Here is a 17,769-nt window from a genome sequence, read left to right as displayed (position 1 = left end):
GGAATGTGGACAATTAAAATATTTAGCATCCTCAGTTTGTGCAGGTCCATTAGTGTCTGTGTTCAGTGAAACCGTAACTGGAAATTCATTCCACGTAAAGTAAATAAGTGATCATATTATCCCAGGAAACTAAAGTGCAGGAGTTAAGATTCATCCTATTAAACAGTTACATCATTTGTATTATTATTAGTCTCTGAGGATCTGATAACTGAGTGCTATCTAAATATAGAAGACAGAGCCAGTGAAATATTATAGGGAGTAAACATCCCCAGGTACAAGCATGGTGTTTGAAAGTCTTGCTTTTTAAGAATTATTAAAGTTTAAACAGAACAGACCTCAAATTGAACAATTAAGTGATATAAAAATTGGTTTCATAACTTACTTCATTTGCTTTACAATGGTGCTCTTCCCAGACTCCCCAGCACCTGTTGGGACAATAAAATATTAGAGGAACACAGAAACCTCACATGGCTGCTGTTGTCTTGATGTGTTGGAGCAAAATAAAGTTCAACTTCAGCTCCCCCCTCAACTTCAATATTTGTTTTTTGCTTAACAGAAAAATAGATTAACAAAGCTTTCCTAAAAAAAAGTATTTTAGTGACAGTCAAACAAGATGCAAAGGTGTTTTTGGAATATTATTCTATTTGTAGCATTTAAAATATATATTGCAGCTTCATGGTGTATTTTTCTATTTATTTTTACTGACTCAAATAATCAGTTTGTATGATAAGAGATGTAAAAAAAAATTACCACTTCATCATATTGCAGCTGTTATTTAGGGCCCTTTCAGTCAGATTTACTAAGAACAGACAAAAGCCAGCATATGCTGATCTTTCTTTTTAAGTGTAGAATAGGGACAAATTAAACAGCTGCTTTTTCAATATCTTACCTGCAGTAGAATTCACTCAGAGCATAATTTAATTTACTTTTTAAATTATTATTATTATTATTATTATTATTATTATTATTATTATTATTATTTTAATCATACCCATAGAAGTCTATGGTCAAGACTGAAGATCGAGTCAGTCTGCAGTCGGTTCATGTAAAAATTTTGTTGCAAAATCCAACATGTTAAGAACAGCCAGGTAAAGTATGGATTTGGTGGAAAAGTAAGGTAATGTAAAAACTCAAAAAACAACAACACTGTGTCCACTATAATATTTTTGTTTTTGTTAAACTGCATTGCATCATGATTCTTCTGTGAGGTAACACAAAGCGTTTCTTCTGGAACGTAGGTTTTACGTGGACCATCACTGGTAAGACGACACAGCCGACTCAGTTTTCACTGTCAACAACCATCGACATATGACAGAAATTCTTTTTGGAACCAGCTCCACTTTAGTCTTGCTAACAGATCAACTCCGAGATAATTTGGGCCTAAAATTCAAAATTGTAATGACCAGGGTGGTTCCTACTGCCGGTAAGATATTGACTTCTAATATCAACTCCACAGAACACCACAATAAAAAAGACAAACAAGTCCTTTAAGGCTAGAGATTGATGTTATTATACATAATTTGTTTGTTCCTAATATGAAAAACTGTGATTATTTTTACTCCTTCCCAGTACTTTCAGGATTATTCAACCATACACTGTCCATTTACATCACATGACCAATGTCTGCTAACAACAGTTAACCAAACCTTGAGCTAACAGAGTGAACCAGGTGGTGTACTTTTCAGCACACATAAAGTACGTAAATTTGTCATTTAACTATTTTTAAATACTTTTGACTTCTTCTCTTTCAGTTATGGAATATACTTGAATAAATATGATATTAATGTCAGGACAAAAATCAGTAAGATGACTGTTTGTGTTATTGATATCATACCTCATACAAAAAATAACCCATCTCATTATATGCAAAAAGTAGATCTAGTTTATAGGAGCTTAGATAAAACTGTTCTGTGTGAGGAGAAAAGACAGCTGGTAATAAGTAGATTAGTTTCACAGCAGAGACATATTTGAAGGTCACCTTCCTGGCACCAAAATAAAACTCTTCCATTAATATTTCAAGTCTACAAGGAGGTGAACGCTTGTGAGCAGCAGAGGAAAGAAGGAGGCTCTTCTCATTTCTTATGTAAGGTGTTTTAAGAGAACCACCAGCTGGTATTGTGCCGCTTCAGGGGACAACTTTGGGACTGACTTGAGATTTCCAGCAGAAGGTCATCTTATTGTTGTAACCAGAGGGGAGTAAACAGTGTAAACATTATTGTCACAATTCATCTTTAAGTTAGAATCCAATTATAAAACGTAATTTAATCAAAATAATTATGTCTTTGTTAGAAAAAAAAAAAAAAAAGAAACACTAATCCATCAACCATTTCTATGAACCTCTAAAATCCAGATGTTTGACATAATCATCATGCATGTTTGTTAAATATAATAACTGTCCTGTAATTTCAGGTTTAACTCCATGTAAATACCTCAGACCAGGTGAAAGCCACAAAATCTCAACAAAACCTGTTTCTATGTTCTCGTTGTATCTCAGTGTAATGATAATAAAGCTTATTCTGATTCTGATTCTTCAAAGCCCACATGAAGGTTACTTTTTAAAGAGATAAATACTGACAGCTGCACTAAGTTTTGATCAAATGTATACAGATTTACACATTTTACTTATTTTTGTGGTTGTAATGTAGAAAAATTAAATACCTAACAATGTTAAGTCAGGTCATCTGGATGGTTTCTTCTTTTTTGCTGAGACGTTTCGTCCTTCATCCAAAGGACTGCCTCAACCAGAGAAGCCACCAAACAAAACTGATTCCCACAAACAACGTACTCCATAGAGGGGAAAAAAACCAATTTGCTGGTGCTAAGATGGCCTCTGGGGCCCACCCTCTCATCCGGGGCCCACCCTCTCCTTCGTCAACTCCTCTGAAACAGTCATGCTAAAGTGGTTCAAAACACCAAAGTTCATGCTCAATAATCCAGGTATAAAATCTAACAATGTTCAGTCAGGTCATCTGGATGGTTTCTTTTTTTTTTGCTGAGACATTTCGTCCTTCATCCAAAGAACTTCCTCTATCCGAGAAGCCACCAAACAATAAATTAAATAGACCAAGAGCAATTTCAAGCAATATTTCTCAGCCAGTACTAAATGAACCTTTTGATTATTTGTGGAAACTGACTTTCTTGTCAAGCCAATCAAAACATGGTTATCTTGACTCGGACTAATAAGAAAAAGACTAGCGAGGCTAGCAGTGTGTAGTGAACTCGGCCTCCGACCAAAACCTGCCTCTGAAGACCTTCATGGGACAGGAACTGTTATTTCATTGATTTGAATCCAGAAATACAAATTAGCTCATCCAGAGACTGTCTAATTGTATCCTGAAGTAATCAATTGAAAGAACACTCTTCTTTTATATTATCATCACTATTTTACAATATCTTGATAAATCAAAAGTGTGTTTAGTTCATACCATTTCTAAATGTTGAAGTGAACCACTCATTTTAAATCAACTGTGAAACAGTATTAATGATTTTTTAATCCTCATTTAAATTAGAAATCAAGTTAAAATGTCTATTTTACAAAGTAATTATGCATTTTTGATCTTCTGTCTGAAATGAGAAGTAGTGATGTCGGTCGAAAGTCAGAAGAGAAGTTATTGGAACGAAGTGTCGTGTTTTTAAAACTCTCAGACAGTAAATAAGAAAACTGGCACCTGTAAGTCTGTCATTTCTCAAAAAAAATTTCTCATCTGTAACTAACTGTTCCTAAAAACATTCCTACTGTTTTCTTGACTTGTAATGACCCTCTGACATCACTAGAACCTTGCTTCAACCAAGCAGGAGGCCCTAAAGTGAGAACTCTTTAAAAGTCGACACTTCCTGGAACTATTCAGTTCTGAAGTTCTGGAGTTGAGCTCTGGAGTTCTGGAGTTCTGGAGTGCTGGGTCTTGAGTTCTCAGTCTTGAGTTGAAGTCAGTCTGATGGAGTCATCCATCTCTGCAGGAGTCACGGCGCCTCGCTGTGACTTCACCCGGTGAATGCCCTACAACTTCTGGGGAAGTTAGTTCTGTTGAACGGAGTATCTCACGACTTCTGCCGAGTCGCCCTGAGGAGACGCTGAAAGGTAGCATGCCAGGGACCTCTTGACCGTAGCGGACCCATCCTCTGCCAAGGTAAAGAGTCGTCACGAGCTTAACGCACTAAGTGGACCGAGGGCGAGCTGCGTTTGGAAGGAGCGTGCGGTTCTGGTCCACAGACATACATCTTCCTTCAAACCTCTCCCTTTAAACTCCTCCATTTTTCCTATCTTTAAACTCTTCTATTTTGCCAGTAATGAATCTAGATATCTTCAGAAATGTCTGTTGTTTTTATTAAGTAAAACGTGCCAAGTTTTATTAATCAGAACCAGTTCAGCTAATCAAGTGTACAATGTTTTGATGTTAAATTTTGATTCTGTTAATAAATGACCACATTTATTTTGATGGGTCAAAGAAAAGTAACGTCTCATGTCACTGATTAAACCATCTACGCACAGTTACTTCTGTCACATGGCTGTAATTAGCTCGAAAAAGAGAGAACCCGTTATTTAAATTATATTGTAGTGAAGGTACAGCAAAGCTGACCTTGACACACTCCAAGTGTGTCATTATTTCCCACAAACTAAAGGTTGGAGCCTATAGCGTCTAATTTAATTCATACAATAGAAAAAGGAGTTCCAAGGTACCTCAATCATTGTGTTGTATATTCTAATCTGTTTGCAGACAAGCCTTTTTACAAAAATGAACTAAAAGTAGCATTTCTTGAAATAATGCTTATCACCCACTGAGCTGCATCTCAAAGTTAGAAAATGTTTTTAAGTGATCTGTTAAGAGTAGATATAGATAGATAGATTTTACTACCTCAGCTTGTTTCGTTTCATGTTTTTTCTCCTGCCAAGTGTTTTCTGTCCTGTCAATCATTCAGTTCATGTGCTTGTACCATGCCTCCTCTCCCTGCCTCTGCAATCGGTTTCATTCATCGCACCTGTGCACCTCCCTACTTAAGCTCCCTGTTCACCCTCAATCAGTGCCAGATTCTCGAACCTCTCTGAGCAGTAGAAATCCAGCGCTTGTTGTCTTTGCATCCTGCCTAGTTCTGAACCCAAGCCTGTTTTCTGATTACCCGACCAGCCTGCTCCCTTTTGGATTTTGTCTGCTTCAGTCCTCATGGTTAGTACTCTGCGCCTCCACACCAACCACAATTTAAGATCACTTATTTATTCTGCTCTCTGCCTCCCTGTGCTCAAACCCCTGCTACCCCTCTTGGACCCTGGAACTGAATTTGCCCTTATTGGACATGTTTTCTGTTTTGCTCCGCTGCTGCTGTTCACTCTGCATGAGTGACATCATCGGCTCCAGCGAGACTACAGCTCCTGTTATTCCATCAAGACAGAAGATCGGACTCAGACCTGCACCAGAAGCTCTTTATTTCCTAATAATTTTGTTAAACCATTTCTGTGTTGGGTGTTGATGTGCTGATCCAAACGGTTCATAACAGTACATCCAATAATTAATGTTTTAGAATTTAATTAAAAATCCATCCATCCAGTCATCTATCTTTCTTCCATTCTTCTTCTTCCATTTTGGGTCACGGGGATTGCTGGTGCCCATGTCCAGCAATCACTGTGCGAGGGGCGGGGTACACCCTGGACAGCCACAAGTCCATCACAGGGCCTCATTAAAAATCATTCACAAAAATTTGTACAAACAGATAAACAGGGCTGACCATAAGTTATTGTCATCATGTTTAGTTTAAAGAGTATATGCAATTTGTTAAAGCTCAGAGCATCATGAGTATGATTCACTGATACTGTACTACAAGACCACATTTTAGATCAATATCCAAAAAGATTGAGAGAGTTCTAATAATTTTTGTTCATGCTAAGGTTGATTATCTTTGGCCGTCAATTTGATTTGGGTTGCTAATCGGTTGCAGAAGTTGTGACGTGTCCCTGTGTCATCTTTGTGAGTGTCTGACTGATTGATGTGTCCTCTCTTGACTCTGATTGGCTGGAAGGGGTTTAAAAGGAACAAGCTCCGCCTGCTTGGAGAGCGAGCAAGGCCAGAGGAGAGATGGTTGTTAGTTTTGCTCTTTAGACTCACTCCCGCTCCTTTCTTTGTAGATGCCATTTGTTGCACCTTGTCGCAATGTTCTTGGGTTAATTGTTGCTGGATCTGGGAGTTACATTCTCAGGTTTTTGGTTGTGGGGTTAGATCCTGGAACATAGGGTGAGGAGAATAGCCCAAACCCAACTGTCAACTGCTGGCTAGTTCGTGGCTTCTTCCTCTTTTTTTGTTTGCTTTTAGTCAGGGATCCCAGCTATCTTTCACTGTTCAGATGATTTTTGATTAAAATATTTGATTTAAGTGTATAATCATCGGGACTCCATATGTTGTGAGTCCGGGCAGCACGGTGGCGCAACTGGTAGAGCTGCTGCCTCTCAGCGAGCAGGTCCTTGGCTCAAACCCCGGTCCAGGGGCCTTCTGGGTGGAGTTTGCATGTTCTCTCCGTGCGTGCGTGGGTTTTCTCCGGGTACTCCAGTTTCCTCCCACAGACCAAAAACTTGCATGTTAGGCTAATTGGTAACTCTAAATTGTCCCTAGGTGTGAGTGAGCGAGTGAATGGTTGTTTGTCTCGTTTGTCTCTATGTGTCCCTGTGATGGACTTGCGACCCGTCCAGGGTGTACCCCGCCCCTCACACAGTGATTGCTGGACATGGGCACCAGTGACCCCCGTGACCCAAAATGGAATAAGCGGGTAAAGCTAATGGATGGATGGATGGATGTTGTGCGTCCTGTGAGTTACTTCTGGACTCAAGGACCATAACAGATGTTCGACCAGTGAGTACTTTCTGAAATTTTCATTAAAATTCCTTCAGTGGTTCACGAGATATTTTGCTAAAAGATAAACAAACAAACACGTGTTCATCCTCATCTCTTGAGTCAACGAGTCTGCTGGCTTCCTTAGATAGAGTACTTTACTTTAGCTTTTCTATGTATGTGAATGTTTCTGTACAATGCCCTGAGACAACTTTGTTGTGAACTGGTGTTATACAAATAAACTGAATTGAATAGAATTGAATTGTCTTTCATGGCCATGGGGCATGATAACAAAACATTTATGTCTTGCACTGACTTTTACCTGAAATCAACAAGACCAAAAAAAAGCCATTAATAAATGCATGTTAACTTTGAATGCAGTAAACTCAAACAATCATCAGGTATTTAACAATTCTACAGTTATACTGTTGTGAAATGTAAAACTCATTTCTGTGAATATCTAACTAAATGGTCATAAGAAAAAAGTTAAAGTACCATACTTGTATAATCTGCTAATCACTGGAGATTTGGTCAGGAGATCCTAAACTGCAAACTGTATGTTGGCAGCTCATTTATTTATATGTAAAAAAAAAAAAAAAATACTAGGATAACATCAGACACTTATCATTATTAATTCAAGTAAAGACACTGGCAGTCAAAATACATCTTAATCATGGAGGAACTATAGAGGATTAGACGACTGACACTGAAAAGGTAACAGTTTTATGGGCCAATGAAACAACTTTTTTTACAACAGATACATGACGCTTAAATATTTACATATATAAGCAAATATCTAACTCCCTAAGAACAAAAAACATCCATCCATCCATTATCTTTACCTGCTTCTTCCTTTTCCGGTTTCAAGGATCACTGGTGCCCATATCCAGCAATCACTGTGCTAGAGGCAGTGTACACCTTGGACAGGTCGCAAGTCCATCACAGGGCAAACAATAAACACTTAATTAAAAACATTGACAGATTTTAGAGATGAGAAAGACATCACAAAGACCAAACATCAAGCAGAGCTTTGTCCTTTTATTGCTGGTATAAAAGATTCAGAACCTTCTTTCTGTCGATGAGGAAACAACATCACCTTCATTTCCTGCTTCATCAAACTCCTCTATTCATTTTTGTTCCCTAGCTGGTTTTCTGTGAGTGTCAGAACAAAGACCAGCGATAACACCATGATTTGTCGCAAGTGGATTGAAACAGGCCTGGCTCGAGAAAAGGCAAACAAACATTGATTTCGCTCACAGACCCACTCACTCAGTTGACAAGTTGATGGACATTTCAATTACTGATTCAACAGACTTTCACATGTCCTAATGCCAGAGAACAAATAAATAGTAATGCATTATTTTAGAGCATGCACCAATCAGCTATAACATTAAATCACCTATCTAATTCTAGATTGCCAAACAGAACTGATTAGTCAAAAAATGGACAAAGAATGTTTAGAAGATGACGGTTAACAGGACATTGGCGATAGATCCTTTATGTCTATATAAGTTAACAGACTGGGGTCATTGTGGTTTGGGTTTTACTATTCAGTGTGCTGTCAAATCCCACCAAATAGGTTCTTGTGAGTATGAAGACTGGATGATCATTTCATTTTTTCCTCATGTTCTTTTAGACATTTTTGGGTTTTTTAAAACCTCTACAAAGCAACTTTAAGTTTTCTTATTGTATAGTATGATGACATGTATTGCACAGTTTACCTGTCAGTAGTCCACAATCTCTAAACAGAGGGAATTTTTTAAAAGTCTATTCATTATTACATGTCATTTTTTGAATGTGACACCTAAAACATTTAGCATATTTAGGGGTCCAAGCCTGCAGAGGCAGGGAAACGCAACTGCTAAGGAGCAGTGTTTCCATGCATCCAGCAGAGCATGGAAACTTCTAAGATTACACATGGTATGATTATTACATGGTAGTAACTATGGCTTGCGAGTACAGTAAAAAAAATAAAAAATACTCAGACATGTACACCTATAGGGGGCGCTATAACTGGAGACTTTGCATTTGGTTGTCTAACTTCTAAACTGTAAGTCACAAAGTTTTATGGCTTGTATCACTATGATTCCCTCAGTAGCTTGCAAGGATCATAGCTTGCAGGGATTGCTACGATCACTGCAAAGTACCGAGTCACATAGTATATAGACCACAGTGGTTTCTGTCTAAAATAAACCACAAATTTTGAAATAAATACTTTTGACTGGTTGTCTACGGTTTTGAGTTTGATCACTATAGAACTCCCCATCTAAAATCTAGATACCATAATATGGTATCTAGATTATAATATATACTGTACATATGTATTATAAGTTTCTAAGGAAACTCCTGAAAGGTATGCCTTGGCAAAAAGCTTTGGTAAGCTAGCTAAACACAAATTTAGCATAACAGCGCTATATAAATCAACTGAACTGAATTAACAGCTTCAAGAGCATCTTCCTCCACCATGGTTGATACCCCCTCCCTACACACAGTTCTCACAGGTCATGCTATGTTATGAATAGACCCTTACAGCTTTTGCCACACATTGTAATCTGTGGTGAGGAGGGCACAGGTAAAAGACAATTTAGAGAGGTGCAGGTATGCACTTGAATGAAGAGGAATTAAAACCAGCTGTTGCAAGACGAAGTACACATGTCTGAATAGTAGAAAGCTGGTGGACCAGTTAGGCTACAAGTGTCACAAACCAGGGTTTTGGATTCAAAATAAGCCAGACACATGAGTGCAAAAATTAACAGCTTTTATTAATAAGGCTGCTGGTAGCTGCAGAGGGAGGCCTTTAATGCTATGGACAGTGGGACAATGAAAGTTTGTGGTCCAAAGGGCAATCCAAAAGGGTGATCCGTGAGTCGAGGTCATAGACTGAAGAGGAGGTCGTTACCGTGATCTGAGAGGCAGAACAGAACCAGATGAGGAGCAGGCAAAAAACGGAAAATCCAGAAGGCAGGCGTGAGGTCAATAATCCAGAAAACAAGGCTTGAGGTTGAATCAGGGACCATGGAAGGTGTAATAATCTCGCACTGGTGGAGAGGGAGAATGGATCTTATAAAGGGTGCAGAGCAGGTGAACTAGATGAGCTGAACAGGTGAGTGGAATCAGAGCTGATTGCTGTGATAGGCTGAGGTGGAGTGGTGAAGTGAGCAGGCAGAGGTGCAGGTTGACAGAAGATGAGAATAATAAACATGAACAGAAACTATGACCAAGAAGGCAGAAAACATGGCATGTCATGAAGGGGCAGGGAAGTGAGCAGATGGGAGCCAGCAGGGGCCGCTGATCATGACAACAAGGAGCAGAGGTCACAAAGGTGAAGGACTTGAAGTACTTGGGGTCAAATGTCCAGAAAAAATGGGCAGGATGGAGTGCATGGAGAAATGTTTCAGGTGTGATTTGTAACAAAAGCTTAGCAGTAAAATTCAAATGAAGAAGTGGAAAAGAGTAATATGCCCATTGGAACTGATATAAGCACAGCAGACAAAACTAGAAGTGGCAGAGCTGAGGATGATGAGGCTCTCCTTGGGAGTGACAAGGATGAATAAGATTAGGAATGAGATCATCAGAGGTACAGCACAGGTTGAACAACTGGGAGATAAAGTTAGGGAGGTCAGACTGAGATGGTTTGGACAAGTCCAGAGGAGGGACAGTGGGTATATAGGTAGCAGGATGAGAAATGCAGCTGCCAGGGAAAAGACCAAGAGGAAGGCCAAAGAGGAGATACTGTATATGGATGCAGTTAGAGGACATGGAGGTAGATGGAATGAGGAAAGAGGATGCACAGGACAGAGTGAGATGAAGAAGGACTCGTCATGGAAACCCCCTGAAAATGAAAAAGGTTAAAGAAGAAAAAAAAAAGATTTAAACTTTGGGATAAAAAAATCTGCTGAGAGCTTAGGTCCTCATATAGGCCTTATTCTCCTCATCATTTTACAAGTCTGTAGTAAGCAAGATTTAAGAAATGCTGGGGATGAGATTAGCCAGGGTTGACATGTGTCAAGTGGCTTGTACCTCGTCAACAACTACTCACAGTTCTAGTTTTAGTTAGAACAATAGCTGGAAGCTGAAATCAGCTGGCGCCTGTTGATTAAGCATAAAGTTGTGCTGACTGTTCGCCTACAGGGAGGAGTTATATTGGGCCAGATGTCTGTTGCTCAATGTTAAAATCACAACCTGCCAGGGGAGATGATCACACATCTGAAGTGACACGGGCTTCATGGAAGAATATGCCTTTAGATATCATGCCTCTTGTTTTGTTGACCATCAAACACTGGTGCAGAACTATCCACCCCATTTGATCATTGACTGACTCAGTATAGAACGGTTTTAGAGCAGAAAGGTTTAGTACAACCTCACAAATCAGCATGTTCCAGAATATCCAAAGCCACCATTGAGAAAGCTATTGTAGAAGTAACCATACATCATTTCATTATGATTGAACATTTGATTAGGATGATATTTCTGTAAATTCATACTCAAAAGGCAAAACAATATTATCTTTTTAAGCTCAGCTGGTTAGAAATCATCAGCCATTTCTGTTGTAGCTAAACTCAACACTGAACATCAATAAGAAATGATAGCATACCACTACAGACATTTACTTTTTTTTTTGCTCAGGGCAGCAGCTATTTAAAGTGGGAACTGTTTGGTGAAGCTCATTTTCTTTGGGTACAATCAGCTAACTTGGATGACTCTAAAAGCAGATCCAAACCTACATTCATCCTGAAAGGACATCAAATCAAAGGCAACTGTAAGAAAAAAGTAATGGACAGCTGACTTTCAGATAACTAATTATGATCAATGTCTTTTAGTTATAAGTCTGAGGCCAAGATAAGCCACATTACATCTGTATTATAATTGAATAGTCCATCTGTACTGTTTTCTAAGCTTTTTTATTGTTTTCTATTGTATGGGTGTACATATGGTTATGTTATGTTTTTAATTTTACTTTATTTGTGGGTGTACGCAGGTCTTATGTCTTATGTAATGTTCTCATTTTTACTTCATTTTTACTTTATTTTACTTTATTTTACTTTATTACTATTTGCACCTTATGTCGAAGCAAATTCCTAGTTTGTGAATCTCGTTCATTGACATGGCAATAATAAACTGATTCTGATTCTGATTATAAATTAGCCTAAAATAGCTGTCATGCAGGGAAGAGGTCAGAATCCTTCTAGTGTAGCTCACAGGGCACAGATTCCCTTTGAAAAGCTGAGGACAGTTCTTTAACCATGTGGTGTGGACACTAAGCAAGGGCAGATCTGCTTGTATAGAACATATGTAAACAAGAGATAAAAGTTAATCAGGTGTATCTATAAAGAAATGACTGTGGTAATTTGAGGGACATGTAATCTGAAGGCAGTTAAAGAAGAGATGAAATAGAAGTTCCTGAGAGTAGAGGTGGGCAACATGGATCAAAGTGACAAGTGAGCCTGAATGGACGAGGAGGTTATTACAGACTTAGACATGAGAGATTTAAGAAAAGAAGACACCGAAGAAGAAAAACAATGTTATAATGACTGTATGTCTAAATCCTTGAATAATTAAAGGTTGGGTGATCTGCCTTGCCAGTAAATACAGGTATCAGTTGTTGACATAAATATAAAGAAACTGAATAACAGTTCAGTGATTGGGACCTACAGGACGGTTCAAATTTTTTTGGTGTAGGTTTCTGTGGAGCAGCTGTGAGTACTGGTATTTAATATCTTACCTGCAGCAGACAGCAGTCAGAGTTATATATAAGCTTGGAGAAGTCAATTCACGTCAGTTTGTTTATATAGTGCCAAGTCACAACAGAAGTCAACTCAGGTCACTGAACAGAAACATTCATCTAAAAATAATAATTTACCGTTATTTATCTGAGAAGCAGACTGCTTTGAATTTAACTCCATCAGAGAACTCTCATCTTGAGCAAGTATGGAGGTGACAGTGGAAAGGAAAAGCTCCCTCATGAGGAAGAAACCTTTAGTAGAACCAGGCTCAGGACAAGCGGCTATCTGCTTCGACTGGCTGTGTTTGGTAGGAACAGATACACAATGGCAGGTCAAGAATCACATATTAAGATAGAAATAGTATCAAATGAAAACTATTCAATTTTAGAAAATCATTTAAGGAAATTGGTATAAAGTTTATTCATTTTAAAAAAGTACAAAACAATTCCATAACAATATAAAAAAGATACAAGATATTTAAAATGAAAGGCAGCAGAAAGAAGAAAAAATCTTATTATATCTGCTCCTTTTTTCAAACAATTAGTTCAATCATAATTATCGTCAAGTAACAGAACAAAATGAATAACTCTTTTTAATTTTTCTAATTCTAATAGAAAACACACACTAAGCTACTTCATATATACTTTTTTAACAATTCAGCTTTGATCTTTTTCTTAAATGTACACATTGACTTGACATTTTTAACATCACTCTCTAGACCATTCCACAATCCAACTCCTTGGATTGAGGTAGACCTTCCCTTCAGACTAGTTCTGAATTGTGGTTTGACAAATATCTCTATCCCCTTAAGATTATAACAACTTTACCTTTTAACAAAATTTATTTGGATATTTAATGGTAATGTGTTATTTTGAGCCCTATACATAACTGATAAAATACTATAATCTACCAAATCATGGAACTTCAATAACTTCAGTTGATAAAATAATGTGCTTGATGGGTGACAGTAATGCTTTCTGGTGATAATTCTTACAGCTCTTTTCTGTAAAATAAAAATAGGTTTTGTAAATGTTTTACACGCTTTCCCCCAAACATCAATGCAATAGATTAAATGTGGAACAGTGATTGTGTTATACAACATGTACAGAGCTTTATCATTTAATAATTCCCTGACTTTGTATAGTACTGCAATAGATTTAGATATTTTTGTTCTTACAGAATTTATGTGATTTTTCCATGCTAGCTGTTCATCAATGATTACACCCAAAAATTTAATCTCATTAACTCTACAAATCTCAACACCCTCAATTTTAAATGGATCATCAACAGTTCTCTTTTTGTTACTAAATATCATGTATTTAGTTTTACCTAAATTTAATGATAATTTATTAAGTTTAAACCAAGTTTGTATTTTATCAAATTCTGTCTTCATCAATTCCAACATCTGTTTTACATCTTTACCCAAACAAAAAAAACGTGTTGTCATCTGCAAAAAGGACACATTTGAGGAGTCCTGATACATTCACTAAGTCATTCAAATATAAAATGAAAAAAATTTTGTCCAAGTACAGAGCCTTGAGGAACTCCACACGTGATATTGCAGAGGTCAGATCTTACACCATTTATTTGTACAAACTGTTTCCTATCTTTCAAATAGCTAGATACCCAGTGTAATGCTGGTCCTCTTATACCATATTTATTTAATTTTTCAAGGAGAATGGTGTGGTCAATAGTATCGAATGCTTTTTTTAAAACAACAAAAAATACTAACACAATATTGTTTTTGATCGACAGCAGTAGTTATTTGTTCTATTATTTCCATGAGAGCCATTGATGTAGAGTTTTTTGCTCTAAACCCATACTGACTGCTACTTAGAATGTTTTGTTTACTAATAAATGTATCTAATCTGGTCACAAACAGTTTTTCTAGAATTTTTGAGAACTGTGGTAATAAGGATATTGGTCTATAATTATTGAACACACATTTATCACCATTTTTAAAGAGAGGAACTACCTTAGCTACTTTCATATTATCTGGAAATATTCCTTTTGAAAATGATAAATTACAAATATATGTAAACGGCTCGATAACATAACTCATTATGTCCTTTACAAACATCATATCCATGTCCACCCAGTCTTTTGATCTCTTATCTGTAAGATTTTTTTTACTACATTCATTATTTCGTCTTTGTCAGTTCCATTAAGAAAAATACTGTTGTCACAACTTATAACTGAATGGTTCACATTATTGTCTACTTTTGGTATTTTAGCTGCAAGGCTTGATCCAACGTTCACAAAATAATGATTAAATCCATTTACAATTTCATTTTCATCATGGATTTCATCGTCATCCTTCAAAAAAAATTGTGGAATACCTGTTTTTACTTTATGACTTTTCAGAACACTATTTATTACTCGCCATGTTGCTTTCATATCACCATTACTTTTATTTAATAAATCACTATAATATTCCTTCTTGTGTTTCCTTATAATCGCTAATAATTTATTTTTATACTTCTTATATTTATCTTCAGCCTCTTGTGTTCTCAATTTCAAGAAACATGTATACAAATAATTCTTTTTTTTACAAGCATTTCTCAACCCTTTCGTCATCCATGGTTGGTCAACAACATTTCTCTTTGTACAATTATTTTGCACACAATTCTTTTCATACAGAGCTCCTAAAATATTCATAAACTCATCATATGATCTGTTCACATCATCAACATACACGTCTTTCCAGTTTTGTTTATGTAAATCATCTTTTAATTTGTCCAATGCTTTTTTTGATGTGTTTATTGTTTTTTTTTTCTTAATTGTAATTTCTTTTGTAATGCTTTGATCATTTTTATAAATCGTGAAAACTGGTAAGTGATCACTCAAATCACTCATTAAAATACCTCCTTTCACATCCCCATTTGTTATATTTGTGAAAATATTATCGATTATTGTAGCACTATGAGTTGTAATTCTTGTTGTTTTGATATTAACGGATAAAGATTTAAACTATACAATGAATTTGTAAATGTACTGATGTTATTTGAATCTGTTTTATTTCCCAGGTCAAAATTAAAATCTCCACACAAAAAAATGCTTTTATTAAGACTCTTGTCCAATAGTTGCATGATTTTATCGGTGAATATTTCTATATTTGATTCTGGAGATCGATATACACAACTTATTAATATATTTTTATCATTATTGTTTATTATTTCGATTGTTATTATTTCCATGATATTATCAACAATTACTGACATTTCATTAATTAATTTACATTTTATTTCATTTTTAACAAATAGAGCCACTCCACCACCCCTTTTGTTGCTTCTGTTCACATGATATAATTCTTACCCTTCCATGTGAACATTATTTGTGTTTTCATCGTTGAGCCATGTCTCTGACAGTGCTGTTATTGTAAAGGTTCTGTTTAGCTGTTTTAAATAATTTGTTATTTTGGATATATTTGCATTTATACTTCTACTATTAAAGTGAAGAATAGAGAGACCTCCATTTGTTATATTGATGTCATTAAACTGTTCTTCATTATAATATTCACAGTCTTTTATTACTGGGGCAAAAATTTGTATCAATCACATCTTCAACATTGTGTATTTTAAACTCTGTCTTTGTATGTTGCCATGTTTTAATGTATTGTTCATTTTATATTTTGTTAATTTCTTGTTTGTGAAGTTATGTCAATGATTTATCTTCTATCATCTCCTGAGCTCATTTTAGTCTTTCCAGATCTTTCAGGTCTTTTATTATTTTAGCCCGAGATCCTTCCTGTATTTTGATCCAAATGTTTCCATTTCTTGTCCAAGTTGATGCTATTTTTTTCTGTTTTTTTTTTAACAATCTTGCTTCACGTGCAATATTTCCTTTTTTTTAGTTAGATGTTCGTCTATGTAAACATTTGTTCCCTTCAGTTTTTTTGCTTGCATTATTTCCTTGTTTCTTGATTTCCTGCTAATGAACTTTATGACTATGGATGGTTTGGCTTTATCAGATTTGTTGGGCAGGGTGTGACAGATTGAAATAAAAAATAAAAAAAACTTTATTAATCCCAGAGGGAAATTATTTGTTGTTGTAACTCGTTATCCTCATTTCATTAAGAGATGTTATAGATGCTGATGGCTGTAGACAGGAAGGATCTCTTGTAAAGGTCCATCCCACAGTGGATCCTAAGAAACTGGCTGCAGATGCCGTCTAATCCGTCCACCCAGACTCGGCTGGCCTCTCGGTTCCCCTCGGGCTGTAGGACTGCCCAAATGCAGGGCAGAACTCCTCCCAGAGCGATGGCCACTCCTCCCAGCAGTCTGCCGAGCTCCTTGTCGCTGCGAACAGCCAACTGTAGGTGCTGAGGGACGATCCTGTCCTTCCACTGTCATGAGCCGTGTTTCCTGCTAGTTCCAGGATCTCAGTGGTCAGGCACTCGAGCACAGCTGGCAGGTAGATGAGAATGCGTCCACAGAACATCCTTTTCAACTCACTTGAGATTTGGGGCTGTAGTTGAGATATTATTTGAGCTTTTGAGATGTTAATCAGCTGCTGTTGGTTGTAGAAACCCGCCTTGTTGCCATGGTTACGCATCATAACAAATGTCCAAAACTAAAAAAAAGTTTCAGTAAAAATCCTTCCAGCTGCACAGCATCCGATACCAGAGGAAACAATCATCCAAAAAATGTGATTTATATCCAGAAAAAGAGGAGTTAAAGTTTCCAAAAGCAAAATCTCTAAATGAAAGTAAAAGAGCTGCTCCAACATGCAGCCACCTTGAGCGGCGCAATTCTAGAACAAGGTCCTCATGTTCGATGTCATTGTCTTTGTTTTGTAAAAAAATCACTACTTGCTCCTCCAGAGTCTGTAGTTCTTCCTTTGGTGCGTCTTCTGTTGTGTTAATTATTAAATTGCATGTATTAAATTAGGTCAATTTGTCCTATAGTAGTCTAGGCTTAAGGCAACATAAGTGAGAAATGTTCATAGGGGAGTTAAATTTAGATGAGGATTCATGTAGGATCAAAAATCTGCTGTTTAAATCTTTAACCTAAATTTTCTTGTAGCTATTGATTTAGATGCTGTCATGACTTATTTTTAGTCTGTGCTATACTAAATATTTAGGCTTAATATTATGTGTCTTGCTGCACATTACACAAATAATTTGTTGCAACTGATTGCAGACTTTGTTCAGCACATTCTAGAAGACATTCTAGCAGAGTTAATATTCAAACGACAGACAGACAGACGAATATATATATATATATATATATATA

General features: G+C 36.7%; 1 protein-coding gene across 1 annotated transcript in view; it reads right to left on the bottom strand.

Annotated features, from left to right (window-relative positions):
* The window catches only part of gnai2b (guanine nucleotide binding protein (G protein), alpha inhibiting activity polypeptide 2b), an 88,264-nt gene that overhangs the window by 25,355 nt on the left and 45,140 nt on the right, over positions 1-17,769 (bottom strand). The window contains exon 2 of the mRNA XM_037678720.1: positions 383-425. Coding sequence (XP_037534648.1) covers positions 383-425 — 43 coding nt within the window. The remainder of the gene's footprint in view (positions 1-382; positions 426-17,769) is intronic.

This window comes from Nematolebias whitei, chromosome 7 (assembly GCF_014905685.2).
Source record: "Nematolebias whitei isolate Nwh7 chromosome 7, NemWhi1, whole genome shotgun sequence".
Classification (NCBI taxonomy): domain Eukaryota; kingdom Metazoa; phylum Chordata; class Actinopteri; order Cyprinodontiformes; family Rivulidae; genus Nematolebias; species Nematolebias whitei.
The sequence above is the reverse complement of the archived record's forward strand: the minus strand, read 5'-3'. Positions and strand labels throughout refer to the sequence as shown.